Raw genomic sequence first — 20,218 nt, 5'->3', positions numbered from 1 at the left:
CTAAAAACAATCACCGAAGTTGGAGTTTGGGGTAGTACATATGACTCACTCACCTGAAACATTAACTTAGAAGGAAGATAATGACTTGTACATTGAGTCCTAGGTTTACATTGTCTCTAAATCTAGAACCTTAACAATCACTAAAAAAAAATCCTTGACTTTGCACAAAAAATTATATTTACTGAAAGTAAATTATTTACACTGACAGGCCACCTGAGCAACAAATCCACTGGACATTTTGAGCTTAATCTATCATCATTATTGTGATAGTACACAGATGCAGCAAACAAAGCTTATACAGGGCTTGTGTATTTTATCCACCAGCTTGTTTCTTTCTTGTTTATTTATTTTTCAGCTATATTTTGCTTAATTAAAAGGTGTCAGTTTTTCTTCTACAGTTTGATTTGCTGCTTTGACATATATACACACTAGGACAAATTAGTTTATTTGCATTTTTCAGATGGTTGGAAAGAGACTTTTTGAGAAAAACTTCATTTTATACCATTTTACAGGAACGATGAACATGAACAACTGCCAAGCCTGTATGTCCAAAACATTATTTTTAGAAATGCTTCCAACAGTAAAATGCAAGGATGTTTTAGTACTACATGACAACTAGAAAGGACAGTTATCACACCTCCTAATAACCTGTGGTGTGATTTGGCTGTGCTATGAACTGACACTGCTAATGATCAGCTCAGAACATGTATAAATTAATGAAAAATAAATAATGATACTATCTAAATATCTTTTCAAGAGGCGGTTTTAAAAAATGTATTGTGAAGTAAAATGTGTGCAATTTCTCTGAATGACAGCTTCAGAAAATGAACAATAGTGAGGTGCTACATCTCTGGAGGTCTTACATTAAAAGTGAGCTGAAGTTCAGTAAAATAAGAACAATGTTTCTATTTCTTACCATTTAAATGTCTGATATATTAATGCAAAGGATGATTACAGCCATCAAACATGGATCAATCTACATTTTAGCCATCCAAATGTACCACACATGCACAACAATTACAAGAAAAATACTGATTGATTTACGTTGTAGTTACAGGCAGATGCATTTAAAAGTAAGGCATCACTTTAAAAATATGAGTATCAAGGAGACATGAATTCCATCCACGAAGCAAACAATTTTGTTTCATCACAATAAGCATCATTGACCTTGACTGTGAATGGTGTATTTTTAAACTAGCACTAGGAAGATGATTCAATCTCTGCAGTTTTCTGCTAAGATGGAAATGTTTTGTTTTAAGCAGGCCTTATTCAAAGGCATTTCTCTTTTCAGTAAGTAATCATTACAAGAGATGAGAGACAAATAGATGAATATGACCGATTACAAAGTTTTATATGTGATAAAATAAGCAATATGTAGTAGATTTGTCAAGATATTTTAAACATGTCACTAAGCCTGTGGAATTAAAGATGAAATAGACCTGGTAGTTGACTTAATCCATCTCTGCTCACTGCAAAAACATTTCCTAATGTTACATCTTCCAGTTCTCTCCCTAGTCCAATCTTAAACAGCTTTAGCACATTTGACCAACTCTAAGTGTTCCTGTCTTGAGATTAATTTATCCCAGATTTTCTTCTATCTGAATTATTCTAAACAACTTCCCATCTCTTTTGATGTGTAGGCGGTGTGTGCAATTAATTTATATTCCTACATAGATTTAATAAATGTTTTCTTCTTGGAATTTAGGTTTCCAGCAGGTGTCATTCTTGTCTGGGCTTTATGATTTACTTGTTTTTTCAAAAGCCTTGGCATGTTTCTTTTTGAGACTTCAAACAACTTATTTTTCCAGTTTAGGCAACACTGGAGATAATTTTTCAAAAGAATAAGTAAAAACATTAAGAAAATGTACTAGAACGTATTTTTGACACCTGTCCTCAACTTTAAAGCCTGATATATAGAGAAAATGATGGTTTTGTAGTCACTCTATTTAGCTTTAATTTCTGCTGCTTTGTCCCTTTTTAAAAGCTTCTCAAATGACACCATTTTAATTTGAGTTGGCTTTTAATGTAGCTGATTTCAACAGAATGTGACAGCGATGCAAAAGTCCAAAAGCCATCAAGTTCCCATGAATCAGCAGGCAGAGTGAACAGCTGGGGCCATGTGCAGCCCAAGAAACTGCCCGTGACTGTGTCAATTGGAGCGCTGTGTCTGGACTGACCTGCAGCCACCAGCAGCCACCTGCCATTGGCACCTAACTTTTGGCCACCCAGATTATATGGCCTTGATGAGGAATTTTGGCATTATTGATAGAAACCAGTTCTAAAAGACTAGAGGTAAAGTTTTTTTTTTAAAATTACTTCAAACTGGATTTATATTAATTCAACTTAACTTAGCTTCTGGTACATGGATACTCCAGATTGCAATTAGGTGCATTATCAGAATTAGTTCAGCTACAGAATCCACACTGGCAATGTTTTACCCTGTTTTTAGGATACATGTCACTGTGTAAAAGTGTCCCCAGCCTCCCTTAAAATTATGCCAGTGAGTGACTGCAATACTACAAGTAAAAACTTCAATTTTTTTCATGTAATAATAGCCAAGGGACAGATCTGAAATAAACGCTTCTAATACTGCCTATGTAATTCCTGTTTAGTATAAGTGTGATTTCTGAAACATTTTTTTTTTTCATGTAAGGTCTTAGTTTGGTGAATATATATTTAGAAATAGCTTACCGGGTTTTGTTCATCAAGTCTGCTCCACGTGCTTTGTAATAATCTAAATTTTGTTGGAACTGGTGAGTCACTGGTCTTGGATTTCGCTAAAAAATAAAAGAGTACTTAATTATTTTCTGGGTGATTTTAAACAGAAATGAAATACGTTCAGTAAAGAGGATTAGAAACTTACAGAAGAATTTGTTTTCCTGGAATCTTGGTTTTTTGAGGCGTAATGTCATTTACATTAAAGTGAAGACTTAAAATACTTAATATCATACCAAATTATACGAGTAAGTCCATTCCATTGTCACAGAAATCAGTACCCTTCCACATGGTGATAAGGCTGTTTGCTGTAGTGGTAACATTCCTAACTAAATCAATAATTCTTGCACAAGAACAGATACTGGTATGGTTTCTTCCTGTAGGTCAGGTATAGAATTTGACCACCTCCAAGCTAAAGTGCTGTGCTGTTCAAGAAAATGGTTATAGTATGGAGAAACTATAGCAAACATTTTGAACTGAATACATCACTAGCAGTAACTCTGTTAAGCAAAGAATTAATTTGAGTGAGACAACCTGAACAATCCCACTAGATGGCACACAGAGCCTATTTTTTCCTCTCCAAATTTCACCCTACTGAAAACCGAGGCCATGAATAAAGAACTGTTATATACACTATAATAAAGTGTATATAATTAATATTGAAACCAGAACCCACTTGTTATTGTCCACTTCTGACACAATGAAACTCTTTCATGGAATATGCTGCCTTCAGTAGTCCTGAAATCATCCTTTTGGGATCTAATAATCCATTGAACATTAAGCATAGACTGCTGTATATGCATAAAGTATCATGATCGATTGCATGCATCCTGAAGGACACTATTTGGAGGAACAAGTAAATATTTTGAAGTAAAAAACTTTGCATGCAGATAGAAATGAAATAACAGAGAGGTAGAGAGAGGTCCTTTAGAAAAATATGTATATAAATGAGAAATGGCTTAAGTAATTTCTAGTGCAAGAGAAAATGGTAAAGTGTTAAAAATTTCTGCATAGTGATCAGATATATTGTATAAAAGAGATCTAAATACTTTCTAAGTACTTGCTACAAAGGTTTAATCATTTATTGGCTGTTACCTTATATTCTGATCTGCCTTCTTAAGTCCTGCTAGTGGTAAATATAGTTTTAGTGAACTATGCATTGACTTTTCCAAAACCATTGTTCACAGGTGAGAGTACATATATTTTTGACAGTGTCAGTCTTCAGGTGTTTCAGTTTCATGTGGTATATTGGCTCTTCAGATTTCATTACAGACTGGAGTATCTACAGTCTTATCCTCTCATTTTCCACATACCTACAGATAGCCCTCCTTCCTTGAAAATCTTGTTTCTGGAGGAGGATACAGGACTTGAATTTTAAAGACCAAAACATTGCAAGAACATAAAAGGAGGCAAGAAAATTTATAGGATTAGTAGATACCAAAGGCCAGGATGATTTCTGGAAGCATATTTAAGGGTGGGAATTTCCAGATTATTTACTGCAGTTAGACTTAATCTTGTATGAAATGTCTCATTTTCTTTCTTTGGAAACACAATAAACATTTTAAACATATATGTTTGTAATGTTCATTAAAAAATGAAGCAACTAAAAGCTCTTAGACAAGCATTAAAAAATTCTCATCTATCCTAGCACCCACACTGTAATGGCTGTTCTACATTTTTCATCTCTTGTTATAAAAACAATGTTTGAATAACTCTACCAATTCATAGAGCTTGAAAGTCAGTCCTCATCAACTGACAGCAATAACAATGAATCAGCTTTAGTTACTATTGCTCTAGTTTCGTAATTCAATACATTTCTATGATAATCAAATCCAAACTGACGTGATGAGGATAACTGATGGTTCTGTGACTTCTGTCTGAGTAATCAAACAGTGTAACTTTTCTCCTATGAATTAAGTAACTTCTTTCTTTACATGTTTTGAAGGGTAATGTTGAAGAGTAAGAGATGACTAAAATACTGGGCACTTCTAAGCCATAAGACATCTTTTTGTAATGTACAAGTTACCAGGTGCTAGCCAGATTTGCAATTTGCTTCCAATAACTTGGTATACATTGATAGTTAGCAAAAACATTGAAATTTCTTTTTTTCTACTCAATAAATAATAAAAAGATTATTACATATTGCTTCTGAATTAAATAAAAACCCAAAACGAAAACAAGAGGTAAAGATCATGTGGAACAGTATCTTGAAATAATAAAATAGATTTTTACACATTGCTTCTGAATTAAAAAGATTACTACACATTGCTTCTGAATTAAATAAAAATTAAAAACCAATACAAGAGGAAAAAATCATGTGGAACAGTATCTTGAAATATATTTATGCATAAATGGCAAGCAATTGAAGACACGAAAATCTGATCTACTATCTAAGCACTTAAAGCCATTAATAGGAATAACATCTAACTCGAACATATGAATGAGGCTCAAGCATTACTTTCACAGGAGCCTATTTAAATTCCTGTGAGGTTTAAAGGTATCAAAGGAAGAAGCAGTTTAAAGTACTATTACATGCAGTGAAAAAAAACTCTCAGAAAAAACATTAGAAATGCAATACAGTAAATGCCAAGGGTTACTACTGCGACTTCTTTTGTAGCATCACTGATAGCCTTTCAAAAAATGTCAATATTTAAAAGAAAACAACCTGATATATATGTTAGCAGACAACTATCTGTGAAGTATCACCACAAAAAATTTAAATACTTCTGAAAACTGAAATTCAGACAGTAAAAAATACGTTATTTTGAAGATTATGATCTTTATGTCACTGTAGTTGTCCTTTAAGTTCTGTATTCTTTTCAACCATTTCAGTAAGTTTAATGTAAAATGCAGAACAGAAAACCTACACCATAACAATGCTTGTTCCTTAAGAATGTTGAAGTAATTCTCTCTCTAAGCATTCAGTTTGAGCTGTCCACTAAATTGCAACCTATGTATCAGAACTAAGGACTAAATTTATTTACAAAAAACATAACTCTGTTGCTTAAAATATTCACAGCAACCAGTTTTTTCCTACACAGTGCAATTTAGAAAGATCCAATTTGTATTTTTTATTACTTAAATATGTAAAGTTATTCAATTTCTTCTTCAATTTATGTACATTATTTTGTTACTAACTCGGATAAAATTATTTTATTTTTAAAAGGGTAATGTTAAAATGACAGTGAAATTAATTCTTCAAATGTATAGTTTGTTGAATGCCTCCAAGAAATTGTATGAGGGCTGAGGGCACTGTACAGATTAACACATATATGGTTTTCCCCTAGTAAGGAAAGACAGAGAAGAAATACAATACTAGAACAACCCCCCCACCCCCTTTTCCTACACCCATTTTGTAGGAGTAGTCCGCTGGATTTATAATTCTTTTAATCTTAATGTCTATTTAGTATGAACATAATTTCAACTGTTAGAAAATGCTCAATTTATGCTTTTAAAAGGATGGTATATGAAATTCACATATAAAAACACATAGAAATTGATGTGATTTTGGAGTTTGTCTCTTCAAAATGTATTAGCCACAGGGGAAAAAAAGCCTGAAAATGTTTCAGGTATCTCTGATGCAGTCCTGCTTCTGAGCATTTCCTTGCCTAAAAGATCCCCCTGTCCCAGCTCATTTGCCTGCTGAAGTGCCCTCCCTGTCCTCCTGTCTATTCTCAGCCATCCCCAGACTAACCCACTCCAATTTGCACGGCTGCCAGGAGGTTCTTGGGGACTTTCTATTTGCCTTTATCCTCTTCCAGGGCCACAGGGGTGAGCTGTTATACCCACAGCTGCACTTTTCCAAGGCCAGGAACTGACACTGTGGTCAGAATCACACTGAATGCAGCCAATCCCCTAAACCTGCACACACTGCTGAAAAGCAACTCCCAGCTAAGGATCCTGCTCCACATGCTCAAATTCCCAAGTAAACCCCTTTTCCTCCCTAGCCTCTGGAGATATATCACATCACGTTACCCACGGAATAGACAGGATATAGCAAAGCATGTTCGTGTGTGACAAAAGTCACAGGCTGTTCTGCAGTGCACCTGGTGTCTGACCCCTGAAAACACAGCATGTTTAAAAGTTTACATGCAGGTGCAAGTGGAGGAATCTCGATAACACTCTTCTTTGTTGAGGTATTTTCTTTTCTCCCTTTTAAGTTTTATTAACAGGGGTATGAAAAAAAAATCAAACACAATTTTGCACAAAATCTGAAGGTTCAGAATAAGAGACAAGAATGAAAAAAGATTTTCAATATATCTTACGAAAAATGAGACGTATTTTAGCAAGCATGCTATTGCCTCAATGCCAAGGGAAAAACACTTGTCATCAGAGAAATGAATTGCTCAGCTGTTTATAAGCAAAAAGCTCTGGGGGAATTTCTCAAGGCCCAAACCACAAAGCATTGCAGGGTTATACAAACATATGTTGCAGGTGTTTTAGGGTAGACAGGTGGGAAAACCTCAGCTACTAAAAAAATACTCCACTTAATAGATTATATCTGAAACTAGATAACCGCAATGCAACAGAGAAAAAACAAACAAAATAGCAGCAGTGAATTGTACATCCAAGTACAATAGGCTGACCGAAATAATCATCTCACTAGTGTCAAATGGAATGTTTTAAAACTAATTTTTTCCAATATATTATCCAAATGCTGCAGAACATTTATTGTTTTTTCCCCTAAAGTACTAACATTTTAAGCCTAAATCAAAATCCAGACTGAACCAAACATATCTAATACCAAGAGAAGGATCATGATGGAATGTTGTTCTACTTATTTAAACAATTATTTCTAGGGAGCCAATTTTCTAATTTTTCCCTTTGTCAGATGACATGGCAATACTGGATTTCTTCATAATTCTTGTATTGCCTAAGAAATTTTTGTAATAAAATTATTTTTTTTTCTCTTTAATTTTGTTTCTAAAGTTGGAGGATCATGTGACCCTAAATTCATACAGGACTGAGAGGTCAGGAAAGGTTGACCTTTTCCTGCTAGGTCATCTATGCTACTTTTTTCATTAAAGATGACATAAACATGACAAAAATTTTGACTGGGAACAGAGCTGAAATATAGCAGCTGAGATGTTGATAAGGAATACATTTTGTTCAGTTCAGCAGCAGTTTTTCCATTAGGCACTAATAATTAATGTGAAGTATTTACTAATTATTACCTAATAACTTGAGAGAAGATTTCACCTTTCCTCTTTTTATTCTTCTGTCAGATATTTAGGCAGCGGTCTCCACCCCACATGAACACACTTATACAGTATAAGCAAAAGCTTAATATTACAGAAACATATCAAGGTATTTTATATACTAAACAACCAAACCATCCCAAACTCCAAAGCACCCAAAGCAAAAAACCATTCCCCAAACAAACAAACAAACAAACATTTCTTTTCACCTGCTAGTTCTCTTCCCTTATTATACCTACTGCAGCAAGCAACCTGCTGGGGCACAAAAGGTATTTTATCCACCTATGAACCACCAAATTATTAGAATGAAAAAACCCAGCAAGACATTAGATACTATAAGGTACTATTGCCAATTCAAAAGTGGTTCAAGACCAAAAGCAAAATACCACCTAAAACACAGATTGATAATCTATCAACCCTGTGCACGAAAGCAGCACAAACATGAAGGATACACTGCACAAAACTAATAAAGAACTTCCTTTAATCACAGGAGTCAGGAGATCCATGCACTAATATTGGTGTTGGCAAAGGAATGCCATAATCCTCAAACTGGGAATAATGCTTCCTGTTTACATTTTTCAGAAGATGCTAAGGGTCTCAATCATGGACCTTGTTATTTACAATGCAATAACAGCATGAAGAATTATAATATTTAATTGTTTCTAAAGAAAATGAAGGAGGGGTTTTTTTTCCCCTAAGCAACAAAGTTTCCCAGAAAAAACAGAAAAGGAAAGAAAATTCAGTTAATTGGGTCAAGAATGGAAGACCCCTGAACTCTGATTAGGCTGAAATAAATTATCTCCAGTTTTGTTACGTGACAACCCTCCATTCCCCTGGCAACTAGAAATTTCAGACACCAGGAAGATATTTTAAATACTGTGCGTTATGGTCTGTTTTTAACTGCATACACACATGCTTTCTCTCACATGGGCATTCTATGACAAGAGATGAAGAACTGAAAAAAAATGACAAGTGAGATTTAAAAATGCTTCAGTGACTTGACTGAAAGAAATTTCTAGTTGTGTATTTTGGCTTCTTGTCCTAACTGCTCGGGAAGCCTTTTTTAATTTTCATTTATAGTATTACAGCACATTGCATTTTAACAGGTAGATCAAATCCTACCAAATCAGCTTTTATTGATATTCCAGACAAAAAGACTCCGACCTGCCAACGTTCAAGTTCATAACCTGCGTAAAATCCCCATCTTGCATCAACAGAATCGCTTAAGTACCTTTTAAATCTGCCTCTTAATTTAGTTGCCTATTTTTCAGCTGAACCCTTGGTTTTAAGAAGTAAATTAACTAAATAGTAAGGTATAAATCTGACAGTGTTCAGCTCTACCCCGTGACAGATTTATGCTCTGGCATCTTGCAGCCTCGCGCAGTCAGGAACAGGAGTTTTACAACATTGTGGAGGAAAGCTCCACGCTTTTGAAAGGAACACACAGCAAGCCTTGCTTTAAACCCTGGAATGCTCCAAATTATGAGATTTAAAATATGACATCTTTATGTACAGAAAAGCTACCACATTATGGTTTTATTGGCACTCGTTTTGGACAACCTGCATAACTCACTGATGGCTTTGTGAGTAATGCAGTTATCCAAAGCTTATACTTATACACCCCTTGTAAGCACACTTACAGCATTACATCTTCTCCAGATACAAGCTTGTACACAAATCTCACATATCAGGGAAAAACAAGAACATTTTAAGGTGCTATTTGGTTATTTTCACTACAAGGAGAAGAAACAGAATAATTCACTTTCTCCGTGTAATCTGCTACATAAACCACTTGAAAAAGGTCCCCAGGGGAGTGAAAAAAGCTCATTCACAGAGCCCCATGCACACACCAAAAGGAATATGTCATCCAAATCTTTTCTTGTGAAACACAGAGAGAAGCTAAGGGCCTGGTGCTGCGGGACAAGCAACTCCTTTCCTTTAGGATTCCAATCATGAGGACTTATCCTAGAGAGCCATTTTGATCACTACTGCTCCTTAAAAAGACAAAGGACAAAAGACATAACACCTCCAAACCTAATTTTCCATAAAAAGTTACAGCAAAGGAAAAAAAAATGCCATTCCCAGTTCTACCTTGACAGTATTTTGCTCTTTCAGAGAAGTGCTTTCCAATACAAACAAACACCTCCAAACCTAATTTTCCATAAAAAGTTACAGCAAAGGAAAAAAAATACCATTCCCAGTTCTATCTTGACAGTATTTTGCTCTTTCAGAGAAGCGCTTTCCAATACAAACGTACTCAAATAGCCTTCATTACAATTGATACACTAATATTTACTATGAAATACATAGGTACACAAGTAGTATATCTGCATTTCTATCAGAAGAGTCTGAACTCAAATTCCATCATAATAGATAGGATGTGATTCAGTAGTTAATCTTCCATATATTATTGAAAAGTAATGAAACAACTTTTATGTAACTCATAGTTTCTGTTTTGCAAATTTAAGTAAATAAATTATGAAATGGAGGACTCTTGATTAGGCAGAATCAAAGTGCTTTAAGTGTTTTAAATGCTTCATTTTGATAAACTCCCTTGCAAACTAGAAATTATTAACTGAATTGTCAGGTTGCACATAAGAAGAACCATAATCACCTCACTCTAACACTGTTAAATACATTTTAGAAGTGTAATTTTATAAATAACATTATTACTTTTATAGGAGAGGGTCAGTAGCTTTAAATGACATTTTAAACAGAAGTAAACCTATCAACTGAAAGAAATAGCCCCAAGAAATTCACAAGCAATAAGTTTTATTGGTAGCTAAAGTAATTAAGAGCTTAAAATGCTTCAGCTTCTTGCTTTAGCAGCAAGTACAATCAGAATTGTTTTTACTTTGCTACTGAGGATCTCAACCTGCTCAAATAGAAGGAATAATTTAAAAAATCTTTCTTCCAATGAGAACTTTCTGGTCTATCCTGTCTTGGAGACTTGCTGTCAAATGTTAGCCAAAAGTAGAAACAGCAGTTCCTAACTCACCTTTAGCCATTTCCTCTGAAAGACTCTGCACCTCCTGACCCTCCCAGAAATCAGCAGCCACACCACCCACTCCTTCCTGCCCCTAAGGAGGCCAGTGGCCTTCCTTTCTGCTGGGCCACTGGAAGATGGGCAATGAGGACAACAAAGTCACCTGGCTGGGCTCTGCTCTTGCTACCAGCAGGGGACTGCAGCCCCATCTTGCTTGGCCCCACACAGAACTGGGACAAGTCCTTTGCTTCTGCACCATCTTACCTGTGGCATGGCTTTCTCTATGGCAGGTGCCACTGTTCTGGAAGCTTTGCTTTATTCCGTATTATTCCCCACCGTATTCCTATTAATTTAAATGCAATGGCTGTTCAGCTTTGATGGAATCAGTGTTTGTGAGTTCTTACCCACGCAACTGGCCTGTGTGTGCAACACTAAGGAGAGAGCAACACTTGGGAACTGCGTTGCCATTGGCAATCCAAGAGATCAGCTTTCTCCTTTGCGTGATGACTACTGTCTTGCATATGGTGCTGCAGAATGAGAATGACATTGAAAGGTTTCTCATTTGAAAAGTCTTGACTATGTGACTAATCAACCACTTTCCAAGACTTTTTCCTGAAAATACTGCTTGTGACATACAGGCTATATTGAGGATGACTATTTTACGGTGGGTTGATTAAATGGTTAATGTACCAGTGAAGAGATTGCAATGAACTTTGAGAGAGATAACAAAGCTATTGCATCACAAGTATTGACCATGTAGTCTTTTTGTATTCTAAAATGCATAGGTGAAAGGGGAAAAAAGGTGTTGAAACAAATGTAAAAAAATGAAGCAGATTTTTAATTCATGGTACACTTACTATTTTTATGTGGTACTATGGCAACATGGTTATTCCAAGTAATTTATCATTAAACTCTTAGCCGCCTGTCATACCTTATTCTATTAATGAAACACAATAACAGAATATTTAAATCAATAATTCTTAAAACAAAGCAGAGACAATTTATTGGAAAATATAAGTTTCTCATTTTAAGAACATGAACATAAACAAAGAGTAAGTAAATATCATGGCCACCATTAAAAAGCTAAGCATGCAGTTACAGAAAAAACATTGATTTATTTAAAGTGAGGTGTTTAGATTACATCTAACCTCACTGTATTTGCAAATGGGAATGTTAGAACATCAAAATCCTTGAGTACAGTACAAGGAATTGAATGTGGTTATAAAAGCAGAGGTCAAGTTGAGAATGGTGCCACATTTTTGTCCATAAAAATCTATCTACATTGCATTGCATATGCAAGTTCTTAAACTTGCAGAAATTAAGGCAAATAGAAGTTATCTGTGAATCACTAAAAGTAAATGTGTTTATTTTTTATTTCTCTTAAGTCCTCTTCTTCCAGATGAAGAGATGTGTAGTTCAGTTTTCTGGAAAACCTTTATCAATAATAGCTCATGTAAAGTTAACTCTCCTTTAAAGTACAGGTGACCTCACTCAGTCAGGCAACTCTCCTTACTTAAAGTACAGGCAGCTCACACTGCACTGGGATACCCATTATCCCAGTTTCCTGATAACTTATGTTTCATACACCTAAACCCCCCCTCAATGCATTATTGCTCCTGAAATATCAGTCACATTCTTCATGATCAAAACTAAAAAGCAGAAATGTTTGTTGAGAGTCTCCCTGCCCCTTGCTGGTACCCCTGTAACGAAGTGGACCCGCACCCCAGCAGTACCTCTGCGTGGAGGTACAAATTAATGAGCTGCTAATGTCGGAGCAGCGCCAGATCCCAACTTCTGATTGGCTGCAATCTGGTCATTAAAGAGAGGTAATTAATGCCAGATTGCACACACAATGCTAACAAACAAACAAAACAACCCCAAACCTGCTTTTCTCCTGCCACAAACAGCAAAACAACAATACTGACATAACGGCAGCGTTCAAAGGACAGTTGCAGCTCTGCAGAGGCACCTCAGTTAATGAGTGTATAGAAAAGAATTTATCTGAAGAAGAAGAAAGTGAAACTCAACAGCCTTTCAGGCACATGAAACCAGCTTGGAGAAAACTATGAGACGGTGGCAGCTACTTAAGAAGAAAATTCAGCTGAAAATAAATGTACAAAGAATTTGGTTCAAAATTTCAGCAATGTGTTTTCCCCTTGTTACTCATTGCTTAGATAGTGAATAGAGTTAAAAGCTAGAATGCAGATTTTCCCAACTATTCCTTACATGAGTGATCATGACCATATTTTATTGCTTACGTTTTCTGGCAGTATCTGTAATTTCAGTCATGACGAACTAATACGACTTCTTTGAAATGTCATGTATTCTTCTCCATGGATTTAGCTAGAATTTAATACTAATATATAGCCACTTTCAATGTCAGCAAATAGCTAAAATACAATGTTGAGAAAATATCAGGAGCAGTAGCTATAATATTATTAGCATAAGCAACAATTTCCATCAACCAAGCACACACTTTTTTATTTTTTGTTTTTTAATTGGTAGCTTATGATAAAAAGATCTCTCCACTGAATTAAGCTCCTAACTAGCTTGCTCAATGAATGGGACAACTCACCATGCTAAAATATCTCAAAGCAAGCTTATTTTACATAAAAATTAAGAACAAATACAGTAAGCTTTCAGACAAAGGACAGTTGTCAGGTTCTTAGTATGTGGTGCAAAACTGTAATATTCTCTGTAGTGTTTTAGTTTTCTAATAAGTCACTGTGATAAGGTTAACACTTCAACATTGAACAACATACAAATAAGAACACCCAAAGATGAAAATTACTTTGCTTATGTTTCTGTATTAGAATTTTATTTGCTAAAGGGTGAAAACAGATTTTCAAAATTCACAGTTAACTTAAAACAATAGTTTTAAACCTTTTATTCCTAGCCCTGGCTGCCTTCAGGAAGGAAAGAACATCTGGTTATTTAAGGAACACAATATGTTCACATTTTCTATGACTTTTGTTTCTAATTGGGTTTTTTAATTTTTTTTTTTTATTTGAACAACTCTAGTTAGAATTATGTTTTTTAATCACTTTATATTTTTCCAATGCCCTATCTCCATATCTCTACTTCTTAATTTTGCTGCCTTTGCTGTGAAAATTAACAGTGCTCAATGATTTTGATAAGGAAAAAAACTAAAGAAAATGAGCCACTCGTGGTGTATTAAATATGCAGACACACACCTTCAGTGAATGTTTTTGGATATACATAAAAGAATCTTCCCTTATTTTTTCATTTCACATATATACAATTTTAATAGCCCATTCTTCCATAAGAAGCTCTACTTTTATATTCAGAAAGATTCTAAATGCGTAGAAGTTACTTTAATATAAATAATTGAGGCAATTATCTGTTCAAAGATTAGAAATGTGAAACAAATACTCTGCTAAGCAGGTTAACTTTATCACCCTATGCAAAGACAACAACACTGATTTGAGCTTTTCATTCCACATTTTCCTAAGAAGTGGAGCTAGCCAAATGCAGAAAAGGCTGAAATTCAATTATTCTGCATTGATCCATACTCATGCCTGCGAAATTAGTATCTCTCAGCCCCCCTCTCAGAGACAGGTGCATTAACTTGTTTTCAGCTATTACAGAGATGTGTTTTTCTCTTCTGTGGCACTGAAAAATATCAGAGATGTGGTATCTAAAATGTTCTCTCATCTCAGCTGCCAACTGGGGTTCCCAAAGTGATCAGGAGAGCTGCTGCAAGCATTAGGTTAATGGCAAGTACTAATTACTTTCTATATTATTTTTAATACTGGATAATGCTAAGGCTTGATTTCACAAAAGGTCAGGAAATTGCACTTGTCCATCTTTGAGAAAAAAATGCCCCCTACCTTTTAAGTACAGCTTGCTTCTGACATTTAGTCAACATCTCCTGGTGATGACTGCAGTGAAAGGAGGCAAACAAAATGCAACAGGTTCATCAAGCCTAAGTTTAGCTCTCCTGAGAGAGACTACATGACAAGAAGTAAGAAGGAAATACTTGTTATGTCAGAGCGAGGAAACAGAAAAAATCATAGATGTTTTTTATATATACAAACCCAGGTTATCTCCAGAATTGGAAGTTATAGATGGAAAAGTTGTATGAGGTTTAACATCTGATAACAAAAAACTCCACAATTTATGACAAGATTGTTCCTTAAGAACCTTTTAGTTTTATTCACCTACCTCCAACCTTTTTTAGTCCAAATACCCCACAACCTCCCCTCTTGTAAGATGACTTAGTATTTTCCTAGCTGCAAAAAATAATATGGAAGACAACATATATATCAGCAAACCTGCAAGTGGTAGATTCCTGTTTGCAACTGGCCATGACTTCTAAACTGCCATTTCTTGTCCAGCTGAAATTTAAAGCTTCAAGGTGCAGAGAGCAAGCCTCTCTCAGATATTTGGAACAACACTAAACATTCTTGGTATGTTCAACAAATAATGAAATAAGCCACTGGACCATGCAACAGTCTCCCAGAGAAGAGCTCCCTGATTTCACATTAAAACCCAAGCAAAGTCTTGGAAGAAATTCCATGCAGAAAAACTCAGCTCTGGATAAGGAGAGAAAAAATTGCACTGAACCAAATGTAATTTCCTATTAGAAACCAGAAGCTTGTGATGGAGAAATGCACAGGAAAACATCAAAGAAGGAAGAAAAATAATTAAGTACTGAATTTGTTAATCACCACTTACAAGTTGCACTACAGACTACTCTTTGTCATTTCTTCCAACCTGCTTTTATCTGCACAGGGAATAAGGGCAAACTGAATTATATCTATATAAATAGCACAAAAAAAAAGAGTATAATTTTCCACATATTTTTATATATAATCTGTGCTGTGCACTGACTTTACAACCTGCTTTTATCTGCACAGGGAATAAGGGCAAACTGAATTATATCTATGTAAATAGCAAAAAAAAAAAAAAAAAGAGTATAATTTTCCACTTATTTTTGTATATAATCTGTGCTGTGCACTGGACTCCTACAGCACCCATGATGCCTTGTTGAGTCTTCCTTTTCATTCCTTTTCATGAAAAATGTTGACAGATTTGGAAATGTTTGTGCATAGGTCTTAAAGAACAGCAAGACTTCCATTTGAGATATATAGAAAAAAGAGACTGAACAAACATATGCTTACAGACATCTAAGTGAAACCTAAAGTCACACCTAGGAAAAGGTAAGAAACAGGTATTCAAGTAATAGCCTTGAAAATACATTTATATCTCAGATCAGGAGCTATTTTTTAGTTTTAGAAGGATCCTTTAGAATGGTTTTATTTCCTTACTGTAAGAAGTCCTGATCTTTTTATGCAGCCTCACACAAAGAACCAGTGTAAAATTAGAGGTGGCTGCAAGTCCCTTAGGCTCTTCATTTTCTGGAAATCAGACCTTCTCAACATTCAGAGAATTTCCCAAGCAAAAAAGTACAGCTTAGAAATGAGAAACAATTGCATTTTATATTTTTTAAATTGACAAAGCAACTACCACTCTTTGCATCAAAGAGTTTCAAGTACTGATTCACCTGAGCAAATAACTACAGAACTACTACTACTACTACAGAAATCCAGTATTTATCAAGGCCCACCTGAGAATGTTAATTAATAGGGCATCAAGGCCTTGTAAGCCTGACAGCTTCATTCTGTTGGAGACAAGAGCATAAGGAGTGGAATAGTGATTAATCCTCTTTGTGGGAAGTTGGTGGTTAATTTTGGTCCCCTTCAGCTGATAGGATGTCTTGTATGCTGCCTAGCATGTTTCAGAGGACAGCTGAATAATTAGTAATCACTTTATTGTTTAACATATCTCTTCAATAAATGACAGATTACATATTGAATTCAGATGGATAACTGAGCAAAATTTTCCTCCCTTTGTATCTTTCTTCTGAAAAATATTTCTATCTTGTTTGCTATGGAAGTACATAAATAAATGCTGGGCAGTTTGATTTCACAGACTGCTGCCAAAATCTTAAGAAAGATTCCTGAGATCTAACGTTAGAAACTTTCTTACACACTGAAAAGATGATACACTTTACTTCTCATCATGAAAGAAATCTTTGTGCTTGAGAGGAATGAAAAAAACAGCTATAAGGATGCAGATTTCTGCAAAAAACTGATATACAAAAACAAAGAGACAATTTTTTTCTTAATCCATAAAAGTGTAAACACTGGTACTGAATGAAATGTTGCAGAAGGCAGTCAGAGTGCAGAAGTGATGAATTTTTTGCTTTCAAAGATGTTGCGCACCAAGAAGATGAGGGAAATCAGACTTTACACTGGCAGCCTACTAATGGGACATGTACAGAGACAGTTCAAAACCAGCAGCACAATTCTGCTATCTGCCAGAGATCTGAGTAAATACAGATTACTGTGTACAGCTGAATTTATCCACTATACAGTGAGTCTCTCCTGTATATTATACCCACACATATACATATGCCATTCTAAAACAGGAAGAGGTTTTCTTTCTTTTTTTAATAAATGAGTACATCAGAAACTGCATGCTAGTAATATTTGGCATGAATTTATGAATTTATACATATTATACATGTGAATCTTTACAGGCTGTAACATCAAACTCTTGTTTTTAATCAAAAACCATCACATAACCATTATATATTGGGCAGGGGTAGTGCTTTAAGGATTAACAGTGATTAATCTCAGAAATCCCATGAAAAAGGTCTTTCAGATGAAATTGCATGATGCTTTCTACACAGTTTACTAGGTTTTAAATAGTAACATTACTGTTTCCCTGAAAAGTATACTTTATCCTAAAAGATTCCTGAGCAAAATTATTCTATAGAGCACATTGCAGTTACCAGAGCTCCTGGATTACTTTAGCAAAGTGTCCTTTAAAGTATCCTTTAAAGAGTAAAGGAACTTGTTTCTACTCTGTTTCCAACTCTTTCCTTCAGCTCTTTTGTCAGGTGAGAAGAAACTCAAAACTAACATTTAGTTTCCAAAATGTAGGTTGTTATTAACTTCATAGCATTTAGAACATTTAATTACAGTGATTTATTTCCTGTATTAACAGAGCAAGCATCTCACCTTTGGATCTCGGAGAAAAAGTGCTCTTAGGATAAGGGAGTGAACGTCTCCAATAGGTGGATAATGCATCAGAAGTCCCAAACAGGTCTGATAATTACTTGAAATCACTAGAATTAAAATTAAAATAAGAGAGAGAGAGAGAGAGAGAGAGAAAATATTACTGTCTTACTTTGATATTCCAAAACAGTACTTTTTCCAGTAAATTCATTACAGCTCAGATCTGGCTGTCTTTTCCCAGAACTCAAGCAGTGCTCAGAGTAAAAGGAGATACACTTGGTTTAATATAATTGAGTTCTAAAAGTATGACTTCATGTTGTTGACACTTATGTTAGCTCCAGATTGAGATGCCTCAATTCAGACCTCTGTAGCTGTGCCCCCAAAACCTGCCCCAGTCAGTGCAGCTCAGGGGCAACACCATCAGCAGGGCTTGAAGAGCTAGTGCTGCAAAATGGACATGGACTTCTCAGATGCTCCTCCACAGACATCTAAATTTAAATGTGATAATTTGCATTTATGGCTTTATAATTTTGCCCCACTCTGATTATTTTTTGCAGAAATATCTTTTATGTTGTTCTTAAATACATATTTACATATATACACACACACGCACACTCAGATACCTATGCATACATACAATTATTCAATAACTCCTTGTTATCTTTTAAATCAGAAACTTCACAAAATATTCAGGAAAAAGGGAAAAGACTAGATTTTAATTTCATAATACTGAAAAAAATATAGTACAGCATTAACTTGCTTAGATTTTTTTTCACTTATTCAGAAAATTTTCAGCATGCTTTGCTAAACTTTATAATTTTGTTCTAATCTGTTTGATTTTATCTGAATCTATGTAAGCATACTCTATGGCTTTTTGCTTATTGTTGTCATCTTCTGGTTTTTTTTTCCTTTCCTTCCCAAATCAATCTAATTATGAGTGCAATTATTAAAGACATCTTTTCAAGCAGGTCTATGTAAACTACTTCATTTCTTTTGCACCATCTAAATCCAGGCAATCCATCTGCCACAGCTGTCAAAGCAATGCCTGTTAATGATGCCTCCACTCTGCAACATAAAGACACCTCCAACAATAGCAATTGTAAATACATTTCTAACAAACTTTACTATTCTGAGGACTTCAGCTATTGTAAGAAATACCTTTAATTAGTTGGGATGTTGCAAATACAAGATTATTTTGAATCAATAAAAAGCAAAATAAAGGGCAGTTTGTGGACAGAGACATTTAAATGGTTTACTTTTGTTTCTTTCATGTGAATAAGCCTCATATCCTCCTGCACCTTACCTCCCTCAACAAGAGGATTATGGGGAAAAGATGCAGGACTGGGCAAAATGAATAATTATAATCTGTGTAAGGAACCACTTTATCATCTTCATTTCCGTTGCTGATCCGACAGCTTGTAATTTCATACATCTGCTTTCATTTGTAAAGCACTCACTTATCCTACTCATTCTTTATCTGTTCTGCCTGTTCTTTTTCCTACCCTTTGTTTTTCTTGTTCATATTCAGGTACCTGCTTTTTCTTCTTGAAGTCACAAAGCTGGCATAATGAACACAATACAATGGCATCCGTCAGAGTTCTTTCAGAGTATAACACGAGCACCACACAGAACCCAATACCCAATCAAACTCTCCTATGTTAATCAAATTTTAGATACTGAACTGTGGTTGTGATCATGATGCCTTTTTACCAAAGCAAATAAAAACAGATAATATTGATATTAAATGCTAAATGGTTTTATAAATTACAGAAATTGAAGAGATAAGTATGTGTTCTATTCTGCAATGTAAAACGGATTAAAAATATATTTTCTTTATTTTTCCTGGAAGAGTTCTTTGCTGTCTCACAGATACAGAGAACACAAAATATTAAAAAAAACTGATTTATTTTAATGGTGCAGAGTTGACCCCTCTCTCAAAAAACCCCTTATCATCCAGAAAGTTAAAAAAAAATCCAGCACTTTAAGGGGAAGACCTGCTAACTTTTATATATGGGGTTTTTTACCTTCAGGGTTCCCCCCACATATTTCAACTGAAAGAGGGTAAATTTGAATTGGACATAAGGAAGAAATTCACTGTGGGGGTGGTGAATCACTGGCACAGGTTGCCCATAGATGTTGTTGATAACCCTGGAAGTGTTCCAGGTCAGGGTGGATGGGGCTTTGAGCAATCTGGTCTAGTGGAATATGTCTCTGCCCATGCCAGGGGATTGGTCTAGATGATCCCTGAAGGTCCCTTCCAACCCAAACCAATC

General features: G+C 35.2%; 1 protein-coding gene across 6 annotated transcripts in view; it reads right to left on the bottom strand.

Annotated features, from left to right (window-relative positions):
- TBC1D5 (TBC1 domain family member 5) overlaps positions 1-20,218 on the bottom strand; it is a 316,631-nt gene that overhangs the window by 58,421 nt on the left and 237,992 nt on the right. For all 6 annotated transcript variants that reach the window (XM_039703278.1, XM_039703288.1, XM_039703293.1 and 3 more), the window contains 2 exons: positions 17,949-18,055; positions 2,692-2,777 (listed from right to left, as the gene is read on the bottom strand). In XM_039703278.1, the coding sequence (XP_039559212.1) occupies positions 2,692-2,777; positions 17,949-18,055 (193 nt within the window). The remainder of the gene's footprint in view (positions 1-2,691; positions 2,778-17,948; positions 18,056-20,218) is intronic.

The sequence above is a fragment of the Passer montanus genome, unplaced genomic scaffold (genome assembly GCF_014805655.1).
Source record: "Passer montanus isolate IOZ18808 unplaced genomic scaffold, ASM1480565v1 scaffold10, whole genome shotgun sequence".
Lineage (NCBI taxonomy): Eukaryota > Metazoa > Chordata > Aves > Passeriformes > Passeridae > Passer > Passer montanus.
Note: the sequence above shows the minus strand (reverse complement) of the source record. Positions and strands in the feature narration are given on the sequence as shown.